The sequence below is a fragment of the Lonchura striata genome, chromosome 4, assembly GCF_050655825.1.
Source record: "Lonchura striata isolate lonStrDom1 chromosome 4, ASM5065582v1, whole genome shotgun sequence".
NCBI classification, from domain to species: domain Eukaryota; kingdom Metazoa; phylum Chordata; class Aves; order Passeriformes; family Estrildidae; genus Lonchura; species Lonchura striata.
In genome coordinates, this window is record NC_140706.1 from 12,687,729 (window position 1) to 12,710,827 (window position 23,099).

The 23,099-nt window shown below is 37.1% G+C and overlaps 1 protein-coding gene across 7 annotated transcripts in view; it reads left to right on the forward strand.

Moving 5' to 3' along the window:
• Nucleotides 1–23,099, forward strand: part of EVC2 (EvC ciliary complex subunit 2) — a 62,442-nt gene that overhangs the window by 19,185 nt on the left and 20,158 nt on the right. For all 7 annotated transcript variants that reach the window (XM_085577674.1, XM_085577671.1, XM_021550707.4 and 4 more), the window contains 5 exons: nucleotides 2,657–2,791; nucleotides 4,241–4,392; nucleotides 13,614–13,938; nucleotides 16,511–16,750; nucleotides 18,138–18,313. In XM_085577674.1, the coding sequence (XP_085433800.1) occupies nucleotides 2,657–2,791; nucleotides 4,241–4,392; nucleotides 13,614–13,938; nucleotides 16,511–16,750; nucleotides 18,138–18,313 (1,028 nt within the window). The remainder of the gene's footprint in view (nucleotides 1–2,656; nucleotides 2,792–4,240; nucleotides 4,393–13,613; nucleotides 13,939–16,510; nucleotides 16,751–18,137; nucleotides 18,314–23,099) is intronic.

Here is a 23,099-nt window from a genome sequence, read left to right on the forward strand (position 1 = left end):
TTGCAAATGGACTTGCCATAAATCTCTTTTTTGGGAACTCTTAGAGGTGTAAACCATGAAGTAGCTGACTGGTTAGAAACATAACCTCATTAATGTTTTTTGTAAAATTTGGTGTGAATTGATTTGCAGCAGTTGCTGATGTCTTCAGCCAAGACTGTAAGCTACGCTGGTCTCAGTTGACCATGAAAATTTCTGCAATCTGTTATTTTACAAAAAACCTTTTTATTGTGCTTATTATTTTTTCCAATTTGAACTTGATAGTTAAGACCTCAAAAATTCTTGTGAACTGTTCCATAGGTAGGTAAAATTAGCTCAGTTGCATTTGAACTTAGTAAATGTACAGGTTTGTAACTAAAATGTGTGGTAAAGATGTGTGGAAAATATCATAAATTTTTGAAAAATAAAGCTTAGAAATTATTTAACACATCATGTTTCACATGCATAATATTTTACTTCAGGCTGTGGCCAAGCATAAAGTGTTTTGGAATGAAAACAGTTTGTGCAAGGAAATTAGGATTAGCTGGAGAAGGTGTGATGTATTTTATTTCATTCATATTGTCAGCTGTCATAAAAGCTCTCCATCTCAGATTTATTTATTAAAAATAATTATTTAAGCCTTTTCATGGATATATTGAAGCCAATGTGCATATGTGACTAAGTGGACAGTATTTGAGAATGACAAGTGAATAAATAATTATGTAGTCATGGCAGTGTCATGCTACGTTGGTCCCATCAGCTTTCACATTATTTGCTTGAACACTTAGATACTATGGTGTTCTTTAAAGTTTCACAAACCCTGTGGATTTCTCTTCTGTGCTACTGGAAGAAAGTGCTTGGTTGCTTGGAACCAAGGTAATTTTGTGGGTTATGAAAAAATATGAGTACTGCTCATGTGAGTGTCCGTGCTGATGTCATCCCACAGTGCTTCAGGGCCTGTCAGTAATTTGTACCTCTGCTCTTGGCTGGGGGAGTTTGATGCTGAATGAGACAGTGGTGAAAAGGGAAGTTCTCCCAACTAAGCCTGTTGCATAGGAGAGAGGATGGGAATTCCTTTACAATGATTTTTATGAGGCTTGCTTCCCTCAGCATCATGCAAAGCAGTGGGAGCATATCAGTTCTTGAAAGAAACTTGGGCCTGTAATTTCTCTTCCCACTGGTTAGCTTAAGGAATAGCTTTTGAAGCCTGCTGATGTGTCCATGGTTTGAAGGTCAATCTGCAGGGCCAACACTGATCTTGACTTGAGCCTGGGCTCTGGCACCTCCCCTGCACCATCTGCTGTGGTGCTTTGAGATGGCATTAAGCACCTGCTGTGTTCTGCTTGGACTGACAGCCCCCAGTGACATGGACTGTCCTTCCAGAGCCCACTTTCTTTAAGTATAAAAGCACAGACAAAACTGCCTGCCCTCATGCAGACTGAGTGTCCCACCGTGGGTCTCACCTGTTACGTAGAAAGCACAGAGTCATTCTGTCATTCTGTAGCCAGTGCTTTTTCTTCACCAAAAGAAAAAAGAAAAGCAGCTTCTTAAGCAGCTTCTTTCCAGCTTTACTGAATCCATAGACTCGTCAGATCCTTGCTTTTCCCAGAAGCCTAGAGAGATCCTTAAATTTCACAGAGTACATGGAAATTAAACAAATGAAGTGAGTTTGGACAAAATGATGAAGTGATTTCAAAGCAGCTTTTTTCCCCTAAGTATTATGTATAGCATCTCCTGTTCCCTGAAAGTGGAGAGATCTCAGAATCCTGATGTGACAGAGATGTTAAATTGCCATAAATTATTTTCAAACTGTGGGCCATGTTTGTATATTGTTTCCTATGCAGAATTACCTTTGACTCTGTGGAATGCTGTTAGGTTTCTGCTCCAAGAAAAAGGCAAACCCAGTTTGCAAGCAGCATGTTAATTATTTACAGTTCCTAGCCCAAACAGAATGATCAGTAGTGAAACATTATACTAATAGCTGTGCTGTGTTTTTCATTGAAAGATCTCCTAGAACTAAACAAACACTGAATTAACTTTTGCTACATAGAGCATGAAGTAAAAATTAAGTTTTAATGCAATTCAATTTAAAGAATAAGTTAAGAGCTAAAGTGAAAAGTCTACAAAGGTGATACTGGCTTATGGTTCCATTGCTCCAGCCTTTTCTGACTCAGGCTCATGCAGAAGATGCAAGGTTGCACGCAGATTGGGTGATGTCAGTTGCATGTTTATTCTGAACTCACATTGTTACTTTCTCCCTGTGGTGTTTACTCAGTTTAATTGATTCAAGAAATGGCCATTAATTACCGTAGCCAACATCTGACTGACTTTCCAGAGCCTATGAGCAGCATCAAATGCCAGCAATTTTAATGAGACTTCTTAGAAGAGTGGCAACTTTGGAAAATTGTCTATTAAGTACAGGGGGCCCAAAAGTCACAGCAAAAAAAATCAGTCTGTGGAGTTCACTTGCTTGAATTTGAAACCCATTGAAAATACTCACTTGTTTGAAAATATTCATCAAGATGTAGTAATAACATAGTGCTGAGAAATCCTGAAGTTGTGTGAAGCCATTTAAAAATAATTTACAGTTTGCTTACAGTTACGGTCTTTGAATTACAGTTATGATCTGATCTCTGTATATATTAAAGTAACTTTTTTAAAAATAATCTTTTAATTTCAGATTTTATACAGCCATGCCATCAGTGCTTCAGCATTCTTCATTGCTTTTTTTGTTTCCCTTGTGTTAACATGTGCTGTCTTTTTCATCATTTACCGAACCCAAGTATTAAAATGGAGTTTCTCTAGTAAAAACCAGGTGAGTTGTACTGTCTGTCAGGGTAGGTTATTTTTTTTTTTCACTGATCATATGTGATGATGTAACTTGCTAACTAAGATTGTCTGAAGAGTTTTTGAAGATGAATAAAAAGCCACCAAGTGATGGATTTGGCTCACAGGTAATGTAATCTCTACATCCTCTAAACTTTAGTGCAGTCAGATTTAGAGGTGAGTGTAAGAATGATACCCTGATCAAAAAAACTGCTGTCAGTACCTGGATATTGGCTCTAGATCAGAGGGGGGATTACTTTTTGCCTGTTAATTTCTTTTCATATTCCTCTCTTCCTCCCCTCCATCCCTCAGAATTAGAAGCAGGACGTCTCTGGATTATAAGAAGTTGCCAAGGGAGTAGACAACTCATCTTGAACACAGCAAATTGGGTGCAAATTTTTTTTCTGATTTTCAGGAATAGGGATTTGAATTTTGGTCTTTGTTTCTTCGATATGCAATAATATATTCAGTGATTAAGCAAAACAGATAGGATTGAGAATTAAGTATTTTCATTGATCTGGGCCAGTTTGAAGTATTTCAGTATATATTGCACCAGAGAAAGAAAATACAGAATCTGAAGTTGGTGGAATTCCAGCCATTCCTTCTATTAATTATTTTTGTATTTATGTAAAATACAACAACTTAATTGGGAGGGAGCTAGAAACCTTAGTAAGAATATTACAGTGATTTGAGCTGTTCTAAGAGAGGTATGCTGAGATCTTTGAACCCCTTGTCTGCTAAACAGGTGGTGGATCTCTCAACCATCTGGTTTGACCAGAGTAGCTCACAAATCACTTAAGTCTTTCTGCTGCTGCAAATTACACCATCAGTAACTTTTATTTATTTTAGGTCTGAAAAAATAATCTCTTTAAATTAAAAGGATGTGACTTGTGTCTTTTTACAAAGGAAATAGTGATAATGAATTAGTAAAAAAGGTCCAGCTTGGTCTAGCATCAGATATTTGTAGTGGAGTTTTCACAAAATATTATTAGCTCTCTGTCTGAAGCCTCTGGGAACTGAGTCACTTCCATCATGGATAGGATTAGTTTTTCCATGTTGTTCACCTAATAATATTGTAATGTTACCATATGTAATTTGTATGCCATGGCAATTTTTTAAAAAATTATCTAGAAAGTTTGAAGTGGAAGACAACTTCCTAGATGACTTTCAGAAGTGTTCCATGTTCTCCATTTCTTAATCTGTATTCCACATCAGTTATATACTAAAAAAGATCAGTCTGAAATAAAAGTAGTATATTTGATTTCAGATACATATCTGATTGCACAATCTTTTTCTACTCTTTCCAGCTTTACAGTTTGATGATAAGTAGGAACTTTCTCACCCAGAGCTAAACTGCAATAAAATTAGATCAAATACTCATTATACATTTTTTTATAATCTAAAGTTTGCTACTTTTTCTCCCCTTTTTTTTTTTTAGGAGATAGAGCCTGTTCTCAGCCAAAATCATAAACTGGAGCATTCTCAGTTTAATTCAGGTGATCTCTTTAGTGAAGATATAATTATGAATGACCAAATCATTGATATTCTGTCATTTGAAGAACCTGGGAGCATGCATCAGGCTTTAGAAGAGTAAGAATTCACTGCTATTACATCACATTTATTATTTTTATCAGCATCCAAACCTTTGAATATATTTTGAGTATCTCCTCTTTATTGTTTTATTCTATAGTGTTTGCTTACACGTATTAGTGCACTACCTTAAGTTACTGAATGTTTTAGACAATCATCTGTGGGAAGGGAAAGCCATCATATTTCATATTGATTCACTTACAGAAGTCACAACACCATCTAGAAACATGCAAGTTTTCCAATGCAACCTTGCTTTGTGTCTCTGTTGTTCATGACATGAAGGGAAACTTCTTGGTGTTCAAGAAAATACTGAAACATTGTATTCTACTATTGCTTAACACATTCTGCTTTCAGAAGGGTGGCTTTTGTCCTAGAAAAGAGAGCCCCTGATGAATGCCAGCATTACTGTTCAGTTGTGTGTTTTGAAAACAGCTGGAGCAGAGTCTAAGGTGTGACAGTTTGTAATGCTGCCAGAAAGATACCATGTACCTGTGGTTGGTGTCACCACTTGCTAGAGCACAGAAACACTCCTGATACTGTTGAAAGGCTTTTTGACAGAAACATGCCACTGTTAAAGCTCATCTGTTCTTCAGCTGAATTTTACAAAGGTCTTATGTAAGGATGAGCAGATGTTATTTATACAGTCTCACCATTACCTCCTGGTAAGTGAGGTTAAAGGCAGTATTGTGCAACTATAAAATCTGTAGAAGCTGAAAAGTTACAGGACCATGTATGGAGTTTTCTTTCTTTAAGGGTAACTAAGCATTATTTTTCTGCCTTTCCCTGATAATTAAGAACTTAGCTCTATAAATTGCACATTGGTCCTTGCTTTTATAACTGTAGAGCAACTCAGGATTTGAGAAGGCTTATCCTAATAATAATTTTGTTGATATTTAGAAGAATAGGATCAAACATTTTTTTAAACTCACTTTAGTATTAATTTATATCAGGGATAGTTAGTATCTAGCAAGGTTGAAAAAATTGCTGGATAATTTTCAGATGGATTAGAAAATATTATTGCAACCTTTGGAAAGGTTTATTTTTGTAACAGGTTTTATAAATCCTATAAAACAGGATTCATATCCTTGTTTGAATATGTGTCCAGGGGGTAAAGTTTTTGATGTTTTTATGAAGTTAGTGCATATGTCTCTTGCTTCCTTTTCTTTCCTCAGTGTCTGTTTTGTTTACCTCTGAAGAGGTAAGCGTTGCAGTGAATAAAGTGCATGCCCATTAGTCAACCCTCACTAAACTGCTTCACCTTCTAAGCTATCTTTTCCTTTTCCAGGGTGAGGATAGTATATAGGCCACAAAGGTATCCAGAGTTACAGTGATTCCTGCTATGAAAGATGATTGAAAGGGTGATAGGTATTTCAGCCAACCAACATCATTTTCCTTGTATAATAGCTTGCTAGTTCCTTCTGCATCTTTTGGTGGAGGTATGTTTCACTTTTGTCAACATGATGCAACGTGACAAGCTTGGCAGCATAATTGATAGTATCCTTTTCATTGCACTGTCGTGGCTGGAATCATTCTGGTCTTTCAGATACAAATGAGGAAAAAACTCTGAAAAGTAAGAGCCACATGTTTTCTTCTTTGCAACATAGAGCTGTTCTGTCTTTTAAGGAAGTGACAGTGCCACGTCATTTAGGAGATACATCAGGAGTGTGTGTTCAATATTTATGGACAGGGACTGCTTTGGAGTGTAGGCAGTTTGCAGTGTCAGGAGGATTGGCTAGAGAACAAAACATACTTTTAATGTTTCATAAGGAAGCTTCTTGGTTACTCATTTTGTGAATTTTTTCCTAATAAGTCATATTCTTGATGTACATTATGCAGTAAAATAGCTTGGCTTTTATTCTCAGTAGGTTCCTTGCTGTGTATATTACTGAATATTGGCTTCTAGGCAGTGAATACTAATGAGGGGCAGATACATGATTTGGATATTTGACGTGCACACTAAAAGATCATGTTCCAAAATGTTGTGGGTCTCTTTTTCTATATGTCTGCAGGAGAATATGAAGAAAGCTGATCAATTTGGGTTTGTGTCCAGTGTGATGGAGCCTGACCATTCTCATAGTCTCAAAAGATACAGATGTGTTAAAGAGAACTTAATTTATTTAAATGGTTTTCCACTACTACACCTTTTCTTTTTAACCTACATTTTGTACAGCTATGCTTCCTTGAGTTTGTCAAAGCTTTAGCTGAATTTGAACCTGATTGCTGATACACAATACATACTGCCAATTCTTTTAGTAAATGAGTAAGTAATATTTGTATATTGAAGGCTGATTTTTTCCTGTGGTAGAGGACACTGAGGCCAATGTACTAGAGAACAGGATCAAACTGTCTCCAAAATGCCTTGACAGAAAAATAAAAACGATTTACCATGATCTTAGAAGTTCACTTTTAAAATCTAAATTTCTTGCTGTTAGTTTGGTTTGCTGTAGAGCAAATGTTCTTTTTTAAAACCCTGAATTTAAGTGGAAAGTAAGAATCAAATAATCATAGAATCTTAAGAGATTGGAAGGGTCCTTAGAGATCCTCTAGTCCCAAGTCCCAGCCTGCCCACCACAAGCAAAGACACCTCCCAGCAGACTATGTTGCTTAAGGCCTTACCCACCCTGGCTGTGAACACCGCCAGGGATGGGGAATAAATGATGATGTTGTCATAGCACCTAGACTTGACTATTCCTACACAGAGAAGGGTGAGAAATAGTTACATGGTTAGTACCAAAAAAAAATAAAAGGAACTAAATTTTTGTTTTTCATAACTTGGAAAGAATGTAATTAAAAGTTTAGAATTTTCGAAGGGAGAGCATATTCAGTACTCTCTTTTTGTAAAATGTGTATTACGCAGGAATATCACTAAATAGTAATCACGTTGATATAAGATGCAGTGAATGCTCACAGTATGAACTCCAAACCCTGCATTTGTGGTTCTGTATTATGAATGCTGCTACAAACTTCACAAGAGTGTACTGTGCTTTTTTTTTTAATCGGAGATCAACTGCTTAATGTATGATAGGAGCCTGTAAGGCTGGGGAGATGAAGAAAACAAGTAATTTAAAATTAATAAATACATATCTTTCTTCATCTTAAAAATGCCGCTTTTCTTTGATGTTGGCTAACTATGAAGTTTTTAGAATTGTAAGGGTCATTCTACTGTCTACCTGGAACAATTTATCTCATCCAGAAGAGAGTCTTCTTTTGAGAGTTGTGCTGTTCCTGAGGCTTTATTCCATATAATTTTTTATGAAGATTGATATGTCATTTCTGTCATCTGAATACTCACCCTGCATGGAGAAATGAGAAGAATCTGAGGAGATCATAGCAGAGTTGGAAGCTCCTCAGGCATTAATGCATAATGCATATAGCAATAATGCTTATTTATTATTTTGTTAGTATCCAGTTGGTGTTTTTGACATCAGTGGTGAAATGTGTGATGACTTCACCAGAAACAGAATTGGAATCTTTCATACACTCTTTTTGCATAGTTGCTTTTCTGAGCAAAAGAGTGAAATAACCATTTTCTGAACTGTGTTGCAACAGCAGTATTGCAAGTAGATGTATTTTTAAAATTTATTTTGTGAAGATCACTGGTTTGTCATATTTCTTATTTTCTAGAAGCAATGCAGAGGTTCTCAGTCTCTTAAACGCTATATTTTAAAAATGTTTTCTAAACAGATAATTGTAAAAATTGAAATACTCTCTTTATATTGCTGTGGAGAATTAGAGGAATTTGATAGGTGAAACTGCTACCAGATCTAATGCTTAGACTTTCTATCAGGTTTTCATTAATCTTTGTTTTCTGAAGAGTTTCTGGTCTCTCTGCTCAAATTTTCATATTTTTCAGTTTTTTATTTAATTATTATTTCTTGGCTATATATCAGAAATCCTGTTTTTGGTTTTGTCAGCATTCTGACTTCTGGAAAGCTAAACTTAACCTGTGACTCATCCACGTGAAAGCATCCTTAGATTAGTCCTCATGTACCTTTCTTAGCAATTTCATTTACTGATGTTTATATTCTCTGAAGGCTGCTGTGTGAGCTGTGCTGAGTTCACGCTTGGCTGTGTAAGTGCCGCAGGACTGATGGATGAACTCCCCCAGTTCAGAGCTGGCTGCAGGCCAGTACAGCTACTGGTGTATCACAGAATATCTTCAGGCCTGTGCTGACATAGCCTGGCAGCAGGCAGGGACCTGGGAAAGGCAACACATCCCACTCTGGCACAGGAGTGCCAGAAGAATTTGGGCAGTCAGTGGCTGTGGGTGAGGGTTCAGACCTCATGCCATTGCCTCTGCTTCTACTTTAGTACAGTTTGAGTCTCCTGCAGAGGTTTGTGCTGCAGCTTGTAAATCACAGCCCTGAAGTGTTTACAGCCTCTGTTGAGACTGGACCCATCAAAAGAGCATGGAATGCTAAGGAAGGAAAAAAGGAGGGAGGTGTTGGAGGGAGGAAGGTATGGGGCTGCACAGAGGGGTCACATTGACACGTTACTTTAAACCACCAACGAAACACAACAAACTAAACAGACAAAAACCCAAAAGACAGCCCAGCTTACTGATGCTGTATTACTAACCCTTCAATAAATGGATAATTTGTGAAACAAACCACATCAGCAGCTTTTGAAGATCTCTAAAGCCCATTACACTTTCTTTGTTGACTATGAGTAAAGCCAGCACTTCAGGAACTGTTTTCTTTGTGATTCTTCTTGTCTGACTCTTTCTTCATCTTCACTCCTCTGAAGTATGACAAGGCAACATGGACCATGATGTCTGGATGTTGTCCTCCCATTTCCTTCCTCACTGCAGCTGTCCCATTGTCACTGTGCCCGTGGGTACAGGACAAGTGCTGCTCTGGATGTAACTGGGGTGGGGTGCTGGTCTGTCTGTCTGTTCTTCCCTCTTTCCATTCTCCTCCCTGTCAGGAGTTCATTCAGGTGCTGTGCCTTGGGACTCTGAGTCACTGCTGAAGTGGAAACAGTGGAGACAAAGTGTCCACAAATGGGTCTAAATTACTTAGTTACATGCTTTTCATGAGCTTTGTGTATTTGAAGCAGTACTTTTACAGAAACAGCTACCATGGAGCTCCAGTCTCCTCTGGATACTAATTGACTTCCATTGGCAGAGGAGAGATGAGCCTTCTGAGAATCACAGGCTTTTTTTTTTTGATGAGAAAATGTCATTGAAGGGGAATTTGTTTAATGATTCTCTCCCTTATAGAATTCAGAAAGTTGTGTCACAATAGTTTCTTATATTTATAAATTCAGAATTAGTTTTTAAAATATGTTTGAAAGCCACTAATTATTTTTAAGACTGTTAAATTCAGCAGCTATTAGTTCTCCTGTTCAAAAATTCTCTCTGTAGGCCTGTAATTTGAATAATAAGACTTAAAGACACATTTACTTGGTCATTAATGAGAGGTTTCTATTTTTTGTAGTGTGTTGTGTTTTGATCTGTGTTTTTTTTAATTAACTATGGTTGGTTTCCTTACCTCAGCTGCTTTCCTGTATTCTTTCATTAGGTCTGTGGAGGACATCAGTTGTTCAGGCACACTTTGTGCTTCTCTGTGTTTGGCATCTGGGATTCTCCTCTTCCAGATCTAATAGATTTTTAAAACCTCTTTCTCTTCAAGTGAGTGAAAAAGCTTTACATTCGCTGTTTGAAGTTTCATTTTCTATGTGTCTGTTCAGCTTTCCTTCTCCTACCCTTTTGTGCCACCTGCCTTCTGTACTGTCCTCAGCCTTCCTCTGCATGCTTTGTCCAACGAAAGCTTTCATCTTTTTCATCAATAGGTTGCCATCAACTACCTGTACTTCATTAACTTTCATGTTTCTATGCCACTGAATATGCTCAGGAAGTGAGGCAAGACCTTTTAAACATCAATTACTGTAACAAGCAGAGTGCAGAGCATTTAAAGCAAATTATTAAATGTACTTTGGCTTGAGGAGACAGTGTGAGGCTAGAATTTTTTTTCCTTATGTGACATGAAACATTTAATGTGGTTGATTGTAAACATTGTTCTTCTGAGGGACTTGAATGAAACCAAATGAAAGCATTCAGTTTATTATATGTGCAGAATTCCTGTTTTACTGACTGTTGGTGTGATGCAGCATGCTAGAGGTACCCTCAACCTCTCTGTTTTGAGTAAAGAGCTTGAAGCAAGGTTTCTGATGTGTGTGATGAGCTTGTCTCATTTCTGCTGGCTGCTGTATGAAGATCACAGACCAGAAGTAGAGCACATCAGATGGACGGGGGCTTTCAAGTTTTCACAGCCACAACCTTTCTTCAACTGCTGCTGCCAAAAGATGATGGTGTGGCTGCTATCTTAAAAGATGTGACCTGGGAGAGCTATGGCTTGTAATTCCTTTTCTCTCTGCTATTACCTTGACTTGGTGGAGCAGTTCATAAACTTCTCTTCCATTGCCTTCTTCACCAATGTGCTGTCAGGAAAATGAAAAGTGTGAGCTGCAGGTTAAATACACCTGAGATCCTAGGAGCCTCAGTATTCTCTTGCTGACACAGCAGCATCAGGTGATGGTTACCATTGCTCCTTCTGCATTTTGCATCATGTGGAGTTACTGGGGTACTGTAGTTCTCCTTGAGGATGAAAAGGTGCATGGGAATCTTACTGGAAATGGAATCAGGTTGAGTCTGTAATGACTTGCAGCAAGTAGGAAGATATGCTGTGGGAAGACTGAGGGAAAGATAATAGGAAATGTTCTGATGGTGTTTCATTTGGGTTTTCATTCTTGGGAGCCCTGATGAAGAAGAGTAGAAAAGTAACAGGGAGGTGGATGAGGAATAGCTTTAATCTTCTTTGAAGCATGCTTTTAAAAACACCTGTATTTGTGATAAGGAATAAATTATGTGTTATGGACTACGTAGCAATATGGTAGAACTGTGAAGTGTTACTTTCCAAGGAGAGAGATGAGGAATTCAGTCTTTCACATCTCAATAAGAAAGGTTTAGTAGGTGCTGAGGCAACCATCTATCTTTGCATGCTTAAAGAACAGGAAAATAATGGCTAAGGAACTTGTTGTTCCAGCAGACAGAGAGAGTTGAAAGTTGTAACTAATAAAATTCTGAGGATGAGGCATTCTTTGAAAAAATTACCTGGTGGAACAATTGATTGAAATGTTTAGTTCTTTGTTAGGAGATGCTTGAAAGCCAGGATGTTTCTCACAGAAGACACATACGCTTCAATTAAATTAGAACTGCTGAACTTAAAGCAGGAAGTAAAGCAAAAATAAATTTGGTGGCTTGGATTTTACAGACTAGTACTGAATTCATGAAGCTATGAAGGAAAGCCTCCTACCACTGCCTCACAGTCAGAGAAATATTATAGCAAAAAGTTCCCATTCTCTGATTCCTTGTTTTTATTTAAGTGCATTTACACAGCTCTGAAACACTTCTTTTTTTTAAGTTGTCACAAACAGCTTGATAATAGCTGGCTGTGTCAGCAAAAGTCCTGAGACTGTAAGCAAAATGACTTAAGAGAAAACACACATCTGTATCTGCTGTGTTGCTTCAGCATCCTGTTATCTTGATCCTGCCATCACCTGCCCTCTTTCTTGCAGCAAGAAGGACTCTGCAGGGATCAGTGCCCTGAGGTACTTCACCATGAATGTAGGTGAAATGTTTCCCAAGAAAGCTGTGTACCTCCAGCTGCAGTGTCCATCTGTAGACAGGACAGAGAAGCTGGATGCTTGTGTTGCCTTGGGGACATTATAGCAAATATTAGCTCTTACAGGATCTTCAGATTACTGTGAGAAATGTTTCAGGCTCATAGTACTTCAATTGCAGGAATTTCTGTTCCTGTATATAAGGAAGAGGGGATAAAATGGAGGAGGTTTAGTAGGTGCAGCCAGCCCCGCAGCAGATTGCCATGATGAAGACAGCCATCACCAGTGTGTTTCTGTGGTTTCAGGAAATTGCAACAGAAGATCAGTCTGTGGTAGATGATTACATTTCAAAGCTAGTCTCCCAAATACTCCCAAGTATTTGAGTCATTGTAAGAAAACAATTCTATGCCATCAGTTTCAGGATGAGGAGAATATATCTTTTGTGCTGTCAGGGAGGCAGTGATGGTATATCAGTGTTTTACTTTTAATTAAACTACTTGCTTTCATAAGGAATGGAAAGTTTGACAAAAAAAGCAAAATGCTTCTAGATTTGCATGTCTTCATTGATACGATTCTGAATGCAGTATAATTCCACTCTCTTGCAAGTCTTACCAAGATCTTTGCTATGGATTTGTAATTTATTCTGAGATTTTTTTCTAGAAAAATTAGACCAATAATTTAGTGTAAGCAAAACAAAGAGAATGGGTTTAAGTTCCTGAAAGTATGTATTTAGGTCACAAAGAAATTTGTGTATACATGGTCCACACACAGAAGTATACAGCGTTGCGTATTCATGTCATTTGACATGCAGGAACAAAAACCACTGAATTTTCCAGTGTGGAATTGAGTTCAGGTGTAGTTACATTGTATATGAAATTAGAATAGTTATAATTCCAATTTAATTATACAGATAAATGAGAAAGTATTTATATGCAACATGACATACTGCATTTTCTAAAAGCTCTTGTGTTTCCATCTGGTTTTAATCTCTTTCTAGAACTCTGTTAATGTTCATGAGAGACAGATACCAGCTATTTTATTTATATCAGCATGAAACTGAAAGTGTCCCCTCATCCCTGCAGTGAAGGGAGTTCACCAGCCAAGAATATGAAATAGTGATGTATCAATCTAGATGGGTCAGGGAGTTTAGAACTGTTTTACAAAGTCAATAAAATTTATAGTCTATTCAGGTGCCCATTTGCTCTGCTTCCCAATAGAGATAGTGAGCTTTTTGTTTGGGTTTTTTTTTTCCTTGAGGGGTGGTGTCAGACATTTCTACTGGCTTATATTATCTGAGGTAATGTTTTGAGTATCAGTAAAGATTTTTTTTTTCTGTCGGAAATGGAAGTGTAGACATACTTCATTAAAGTTGCTGTAGTAGAAGTTGACTCACCCTGTTGTTTAATGAATGATTACTATCATGATTAATAAACTCATATACTGTGATATTTCTGCAGATCTCTGCCATTTCATTACCCAGTATTGAGTGAAGCTAGATGCAATCTAGAGATTGAATGCTCCAGATACAAAGATCTTGTTTTCTGACAGAAATTTTGCATAATCTGCGATTTCTGACAGTCCTGATTACCTTTGTGCAGTTTGGAGGTTGCCAGCCTGACACGAGCAGATGCTGATCTGGAGGCGAATCGAACACAGATCTGTAAAGAAGTGATTGCTATGATGTTGAAAAACATGGTCTTAAATCACAACCTCTTTCCTCACGTGGAGAAGAAGATAAGTTCAGTTTTCAAAAAGCAGTTTCTTGCAATGGAGGAAGAGATTCAAGAGGAATATGAAAGGAAGATGGTGGCTTTAACAGCTGAATGTAATCTGGAAACTAGGAAGACAATGGAGGCTCAATGTCAAAAAGCACGAGCTGTAAATGAAGAGGCTGAGGAATTAATGAAGAAAATTAATGAAAAGGTAAATCTGGTTTTAAATCAAGATATTTTGCATCATATATAGTTTTATGGAGATTGTTTCTCTTTTGGATTAGAACAGCTTAGTTATCCTCCTACAAGAGTAAAGATCTACAATTAAATGTGTTCAAAAATTCGGATGTCATGATTAGGGTAGTTGTTATTAAGAAATTGCGTTTAATTCACCAGAAAATAAATCCTTCTCTAGAGAATATATGACAGAATATCTGAAGACAAAGGGTTGTCACTACCCTGTTTATTTTGGAATTTTTTTTATAATCACTTGTACTATTGCAAAGTGGTGTATTTTTATTTACTGTAGTTTACTGCAGCACTTTCTGAGATTTCAGACACTGTGTGAAGTATTTTGCACATTCAGAGCATCATAAACCTTACAGTCTAGGTAAAAAAGCTTCCAATATTTATGCTCTATTTTTGAAGAAAATTAGAATATAAGCACAACCAGGGACTGATTTGCCTCTGGAAAGAGTGAAGGCAAGCAGAACAATCTGTATTTTAGACAGAGCAAGGAGTGAACTTCTCTCAGAAATAGCCTCTGGGATAGATAAATAAATAACTGAAGTCAGAGTATGATTCCTTACAATGCTCCAGTCTTCCATGTCTTTTTTTGAATATATTTAATGTTTACAATAAAACTTATTTCCCCCACCCTTTTTCTTTATTATTATTTTTAACAAGTTCCTGTGGCTTGGAGGATTCTGGTAAGTTTTGAATATTTCATCTGTGTAAGCTTAAAATGCTAAAATGCCCCAAGTTGTTGTTTCATGTTTGATAAGAGGGTGACTTGGTGGGAACAAATAGTGCAGTTTGTTACTTACTAGTGGGGTTTTTCTTCTGGACCACAAGTGGTATTTGAATATCTCATACCCCTTAATTGTGTTATGTCAATTAATGATTAAAATTTTGACACAAGAAGTTTTTTTTGCAGAGTGTGACCCATTAAAGGTACTCCAGTATGTTGAGGCTCTCAGGAAGAGCTTTGTTTTATCAGGCTGTTGCATAGAGAAAATTAATGGCACAAGGCTAATGAGACAGTAGAATTTCTTTAATGTTTCCTGGTGGATTTTAAATTGTGACTCTGTGTAGTTTTCCATACCTGTAGGATATGCCTATCCTGAGCTAGAGGTGCTAGAAATGCAAGAGGTGGGAAGGAAGAGATACTTGTGGTCACCTTCTTAAAGAGGAGGTAGACTGTACTCTGCAGGAGACTTTCTCCTTTCTGTTGGATATAGAAGGAGTCTAGACCTCACTAAGTCCTGCCTTGGCAGAGGGAGGGGCCTGAACCTCAGTGTGTGAACCCACACTAAATATACTCTCAGCAAAGTGGCTTTGCTTTGTAAGGAATGTATTGGTGTTGGGTCAGTCTGATTTGTAATGAAAATCCTGAATAGAAGGAGTCAAGCAAGCAATTAAGACCAGTCCAGTACCTGTCCTGATCCATTTACCACATCCTATCTTTGCTGTTGCTGTTGACTTTTCTGTCTGTAGAAGGACTTGATTTTACACTTGTCACAGCACGTGGTCCAGAAGGACATTCTGGAGCATGAGGGCTGGCTCACAGCCATTTTCCTGGGCAGCAGGTGTACTGACACCCAAGGGATGGCAGTGGAAAACAACTAGAGCAATAACCTCCTGCCCTTCTCAGCCAAAACATAGAATTTCTATTCCTTTTTGATTAATTGTTTGCTACCTGCAATGTATCTCTTAGGAATGAGAAGTGAAGTGTGGAGGGCAGCTCTCCTCAAGATAATTGGTATGAAATTTAGAACAAGATGACATTGTGACTGTTGGGTAGCTCTGGTGGCATAAGGAGCATTCTGTGCTCTGTGGGACATGTGTGTTTTGATTCTATAATGACTTTATACCATCTGAGATTAAAACTATGAATATGTAAGTCTTACTAGAGAACTAAGAGGAAGCATTTCTGGTAAAGAAGCTTTTAAAGTAATTGCCATTTAGTTCTACTCCATGGTTGTAAATGTAAATCTAAAACGATGCTCTTGGATTAATTTGTAGAAACTGATAGTTAAAGTAGGTCACCAATAATAAAAAAATTCTCAAGATTTTTTAGTAGAATAATATTTTGTTCTAATTTATGTTGGTTTTAAAATTATGCTTATTACTATTTAATTTGTATGTGTTGTATAAATCTGAGTCTTTTTAATTTTAATATGACTTCAGGAGTGATGAAACCTAAAAAATTAATTTCATATATAGTCTTTGTGTTGAATTTAATGGGGTTTTATATAATTTATGTTATATTTCATGGGGTTTTATATAATTTATGTTATCTAAGACTTGTGAATTCTAAAAGAATTTTATTATGCCTTGGAAGTGGTATCTGGATTAGAGACTGGCAACTGTACAACACTGCCATCCAAATAGGTGAAAAGTATGTAAAGGGTACACTGATTCAATATTAGCCTTTACTTAAACCTGAAATGACAGTAACTGAAGTATTTATAAAATTTATATGAGCTAGTAGCACTGATACTTTAAAATATATTGAATTCTGAAAATCACTTCTGATGCATTTATTTCTTTATTCTCTGCAGCCTGCTATAGAATACAGAAGTCTTCTGGACAAACTTCACAGACTGGAGCAGGACTGCCTGAAGAGATTCCTTTTTGTAAAGCAGGAGGAATATTTTGCAAAGGCTTATAGAGAGCTGGCTGTTACCCAAAGAAAGGAGCTCCATACTATCTTTTTTACACAGATAATAAATGTCACTTCAAGGGGAGAACTGAAGGTGGAAGCAGCTAAAGCATTAGTGGAAGGTTACTCTAAAATACAGGTAATAGGATGGTATCTCCATTCCTAACCTAAAGACAGAATACAAACCTGCAGTAACTTTTGAGAAATGTTTCGGGATTAATGTTATCACTTTCATAACGAGCTTTCTTAGAAAGTACTTTAAAAAATTATAATGCATTCATTATGCACATCTGGGCATCTACACAACTGTATATTGACGTATGCGCATATGTTCAAAACACCCTGGGCATCAAGTTCTCTTCTATACTTCAGAGGATGTACTGAGCACCCCAGTCCAAATATGTAGATTATTGCAATTGTGGTGTGGCTGAAGTACTATGATTATGTCCTTAGAGGGGTTGCATATCTCTAGGTTATATGATCAAGGGTGCTGATGTTCAGGACATAAGTTTTTCTTTCAGTTACATTTTAAACTTCTTGCAACAGAATAGCTTGAGTTGTTTCCTCATGGCTTGCTTTTTTTGTTTGGTTGGTTTTTCTTCCATTTGTGTTGAAAGCTAGTGCTTTGGATTACAAAACTTATGAGAATTTTTCTTCTGGCTGTCTCTTGAGGAAGAGTATATTGTTGTAGTCCTGCAGGTTGAGGCGGGAGGTTAAAAAGCAACATCTGGAAAGTAGGTGTCAGAGCATGTAAGGCCCACTCCTAAAACCTGATGCTCAACCTTGTCTACAGAAGCTACACGTGGGCCACTGTCAGAGGGAGATGCAGCAAGCACTTTGTGCAGAAGATAGTTAAGCAGCCAGATCAAAGAAGTGAAAAAAGGTTTGACTGTGTTTTGGCTGCTCAGACATGGGTCATGTAACTAGCAGACCTTGTCTTGGCTATTTGTGCTAGCAGAATGTCTGCTATAGAGCACTGTGTGCCCAACTTGGATCTCTGCCCAGACCCATCTGAAGGTATCTAAACCCTTCCTGTTTGCCACTGTTGGAAGGGGGAGCTTCTAAGCCAAGATGTGTGCAGTGGACTTGGCTTTCCCTCTGGAGTTGGCTTTGAAGCCAGCTTATAGACACGTTTAAAAATGTGACCCTTTATTACATTGTAAAGATCAGTTCTGTTAACACTGGTAGGGTTGCATGTAATGTGTATGTAATTGTGAATATCTGATCAAATGACCTGTTAACTCAGGGCACAGACATGCACTAACTGTTCAGGAAAGTACACACAATATTGAGGTTATAAGGCCAAAAACTCTCCACATAATTTATTTTGTTTTGTTGAAATAATCATAATAATTTGATGAGATCATTAGAATTAAGTTGATACAAGCTTATTGTTTTACACTTGTAGGAATTTTTTTAACTTTGTCCTATTAACAAAGAAATCTGACCTGATACTCACAGGTGTTAGCCAAAGTCAGCATTACATCTAATTAAATGTTCACATTTGTTCACATTCTTTCCTGTAGGGTGACATTGAAGATCTAATGGATTTTTTGCAAGCTTGCAAGAAATATCATCTGGGTAAAAGATTTTCTTACAGAGAGTATCTTATAAGTAAGATACAGTCAAGGGATTCTCATGTCTCTGCTCTTATAAATGCTGCAGCAACCCAGATAACAAGTCTCATTAACAAGACAGAAAGGTAAAGAACTCAACTTTCCTTGTCAGCCATTTGACTATGTTATCTTGCAGACAGTAGACTCTTCAAAAGTCTTTTTTCTGTTACCTAGCAGGAGAGTTGCATAAAAATGTTATCTTTTAGTTAATTCTAAGAAAATGTTTTGTAACTGATTGACTTGGTTAGTTAAATCCCAGCAGGTGTTAAGGTGAGGTTTTCTTGTTTGTGTCCACTTTCTACAGCACAAGATGTATTGCTGGAAACATGTTTGTACCTCTTTGTAATTCTGAATTCAGTGGAAACCAGACTCATGTAAGATTTTCAGTGTCTTTAAACATCCACTATTTGTGTAAATACTCATCAGTCATGTGAAAACTAATGCCAAAGTTCATTGCAGCATGTACCAATGAAGACCATTTGTCTGCATGCTTTATGCACAAATATCTGGATTTAACAGAAAAGAACAATTTGCATTCACTTGTGATTGAATGTGTTAGAAGAGCTGGACATATAGTTTCTTTTTTTTTTTTTTTTTGAATTGGAAATCATTAATGTTTCCTAAAAAAAATAGATTAAGCTTATAAATAATTTAACTGGAGGAGTTTGACTAGTAGAGAATACACCTGTTGCAGGAATGAAAGGCAAATGTCAGGGAAGTAAAAAGTAGACCTGGAAATGGACTGTTGTAATACATTAATTCAGGTTATTTGGGATATCATAGCAGACCCAGGCTGACTGAGTACTCTGTGATAGGATACTCAGTATTGAGGTAGAGAGGTAGAAATAGTGACTCAGCAGACACACAGGGACGTAGTTATTTAGAATTGTGTGGCTGTGAGGAGCACTAAGAGAGACAGTGCTACCACCCAGGAACTGTGTTAGTTTGGCATATGGAGAGATTACTGAGGAGCCTGCCAGCTCCTCAGCAGCAAAAGATGTCAGTGTACAGGAAAACAACCTAGCACTGCTGCTATTGGTCCTGTGAATGCTGCTTTATTTGTTTATTTGAGATGTCTGAATTGATGTCAGTCACTGACAATATGAGAAATGTACATTAAGACAGCTAGAGGGATGCTGATCTTTATGCTGTGCTTTTTCTTCCACAATGTTAACTTAATTTAAAAGTAAGTTAATATTAGGAACCAGGAAGTCTGTTACAAGCTACTAAAGATTGCACCTGTTGATGTGGTGAAATAATTTATCAGGATGTTTAGGTATCTTTTCCTTGCTTTTCTTTTTGATTGTCCTGTGTTCTGCCTCATTGGTATCATATCCTAAATTTAGCTAGAATTACTCTGAATTTAGCCCCCAGATTCATTGTTTGGAGAGAGCTTCTTCCAGTAGTTTTGCACTGTTTTGGTACGGTCTGCAGCTGTGTGGCTCAAAGACAAAGATGTCCTGGAATAGGAAATACTATTCAGACATGTCTTTCACAGATGTGGTTATGTGAAAAGCCTTTGTGAGAACCTCACTGTGTGACCATTGCAGTGAACAACTGGGACTTTTTGAGCTGGAAGAATCAGTTTCACCCATTGTTTAATGCCTAGTATTGCACCTAACAGTCACAAAAGAAATCAACTATTATACAGAAAGGAAAGGCATAGTGTTAGTTAATCAAAGACCTCATGAATCTCATCCCCAAAAATGTATTAAATGTATTAAAAAAATCTTCCAAAATCCCCTGAACTTCCAAAAGCAGTAAGTATTGTTACCAAAATTAAAAATCAATTTTTCTAGCACTCTCCTATTAAACTTTCAGAGTATGCACTGGCTGGTTCTCTGTGGACGAAGGACACATGCCAATAGTTAGAGATATCATTTTTAGAAAAGCAATCCCATTTGGCTTTCTTGGCCTAGAACTAATTATTGTCCTGTAACTTCCCATACCTGCTGCCACAGTAATTCCTCTCAGACAAATGTTGGCCAAACTCTAATAATATATTCTTTAGGTGGTGTGATTACAAAACTCCAGAATGTATTACTTTCTGCTGTTTTATTTTCTACAGGCAAACTGAAATAGTATAATATAACTCATGAGAAATGTATAATTGCATAACATAGGCTTGTATTTCAGTTTCTAACTAGAAAGTGATTTTGGGAATGTCTACAAATTGGATCACTAAAATTGGAGCATCAAGAGCAGTCCAGTCTGAGTGGTACTTTAAATTTGCAACCATGGTATGCTCTTATTGTTCACTTTACCATTGAATCTGCTTGCTAAATACAGATACAGCTCTGTCTTAATCTATTTTGTCCACTTTACAATAGAGTGCCTTAAACTTACTGTTATAAATGGAATTCTAAAATACAAAACTTAAATGGAGAAGAGAAAATATATATAGATTAAATATACCACAGATAGATGCAGTGATAAACCAGCAGATAGATATTGAGGGAAGAAGTCTTCTAAAAATGAAGTTTTAATAGTATGTTTAAAATTTATCAAATAGCAAGGCAGTATCAAATTAACATGAAAAGGATTCTGTGTGGCTAGAAATTAATGTTATAAAAAGAAAAATAAACCCAGACCAGTTCTAGGGAGGGCTGTGAACATTTGAAATTAATTAGAGTAGCCAGAGTTTTCAAGCTGTATTTAAATAAAATGTCCCATTTGTCTGGACTAGTTTTTGAATACTCACTGTCTTTTGAAAATTAAGTCTGGACTTTAGTGCCAAAAAGCAGGAAAGAAGAATTTAAAATATAATCTGTAATCATGGATTTGAGGGATGGCTACCTAGGCTCTTTATTTTTTTTCTTAAAGAATAATGGGCAAAAGGGCAATACTTGAGGCAGTGTTTATCTTGGGTTTTTCTTGCTACCAACAGAAGTGCAAGGTTCTTGATGGTTTTAAACAATAACATCATTGTGTTATTCTTTTGCCAGCATCTTCTTGTTCACAAGAAATTTCTTTCTTCTTCAGTCTCTTAAAAATTGAATTCAGTTATGCTGGCTCATTAGGTACAAATTTGCAAGCTCCTTTATAAATTTCTCCCAAAACTTAATTTTTTTAAGACCTCAAGGATTTCCTGTATATTGTGTTTCTAAACTGGTCAAAATATTACAGCAAGCACTTTATACTGGTCTCGTTCTTCTTAATAATCACCATTTATACTTCTATAGAAAGTAGTTTTCCAGCAATGTGTAGGCTGGACATTTGTGGAAGTCGGCAGTAATGCATCAGTATGAAGTTTTCTAAGAATCTCTTAAAACCTTTTCTGCTTGTAGCACTGTGATATATAGGGGGGGCATTTATTTACATGAATTTTGATCTGGACAACAACAAGATGCCAGTTCAGCAGGTGAAATCCTGATGTAGCTAGAGTAGCATGGGCAGAGTCATGCAAGTTCTCTCTCTGTAGTGATGTGATTCAGCCTCCATGTACATTTAGGCCTGTACAGCTTTTCTGCTTCATATCTCTTTCCGTTTTTCTTTAGTGATGCTCCTGTTCCTTTTCTAACTTTCATGAAACAATTTTCCTTTGCTGGGGTCCAGCGTCCCGGAGCACTGGTTCCCTGTAACATCAAAGTCCTGCTTTTTACTTCAGTGCTCTCTCTCTGTATTTGCTCCTTAATTTGTTGGCTTTTATTCAATACAGAGAAGTCAAGGTTTCTCTCTGATTGATTGACCTGTGACACTGCTGCTGTTGGCTACACACTTCACCTCTGTAACTTCCTTGGTGTTCACTGCCTTTGAGAGGGTCTCTCTTTAAACATCCTTGACATTACCACAGTATTCTCCTTCATTAAAATTCTCTTTGTTCAAAGATATGTGCCTGCACATTTCAGTGATTAAATTTCTGGTATGCTGAGACCAGGCAGTTTTATCATACAGTCTATACTGTCTCATTACTTTCTCCTCTCCTTTTGTTTTGCATTTCTGTTTGGAGTCCTTTGAGACTAGGACATCTTTTATTCCTAATACTATAATTGTTTTTATATTGTATTTGTATGAAACCAGAAATGAAGGTGTCTTGCCAGGATTGAGCCAATTAATATAAGTTGGCGCATAAAGAGATACAGGCTTTTGTTGTGGGATACTGCATCACCTACAGTTTTAGCTGTGGACATACTGGATCTCTAAATAAACTAACTGAAATACTGTAGACTTTTTTTTTTTAATCCTAAAAATGGGTAGCTATATATCATCTTCCTATCATTCTGTGTTGCATGACTTTCCTTAAACTTTCATTTGCTGTGTGGTTCCAGCACATCTATCTTTTTCTATTGCAGACTCTTTTCACTGCTCTGGACAGGGATTTTAATTGGATGCAGCAAGCCTGGGTTTATTTCCTCAGTATAAGAGAGGATGAAGGTGTTAAAAATAATATCTTGGTTATTATCTTTCCTCACTTTCTCACCATAATTTATTACCTTTATTTGCCTATCTTTTGCCTTGGGTTCAGTCAAAAAGGAGAGGGAGGACTTAGAGTTACCAAAAAAAACTTGGTGCTGTTAGGGAGGTTTTGACATAACACTGAATTTTAACATTGATTGGTTTCAAGGCAGAAATTACCTGGCCAAGAATGATGCTTGGTGGATTACTCTTGAAATACTGAAAGGTATTTTAATCCTCTTTCCAGATTAAAGAAATGCAATAGACTTTGAAAAAGCTCTGGAAAAGGAGGATCTCTTTTGTTGACATAACTGTGATAGAGCACATCTGAATTTCTATACAGCACATACATTATATAGGAGTGATGCTTCATGGCTTGCTCAGGTAGTTGTGGATGCTTGAGCAGAAGATGGGGGTGTGAATTTTGGGTTCTGGCCACCTTGGTTACAGTGCAGTGGGTACAAGCAAGCTAATTTG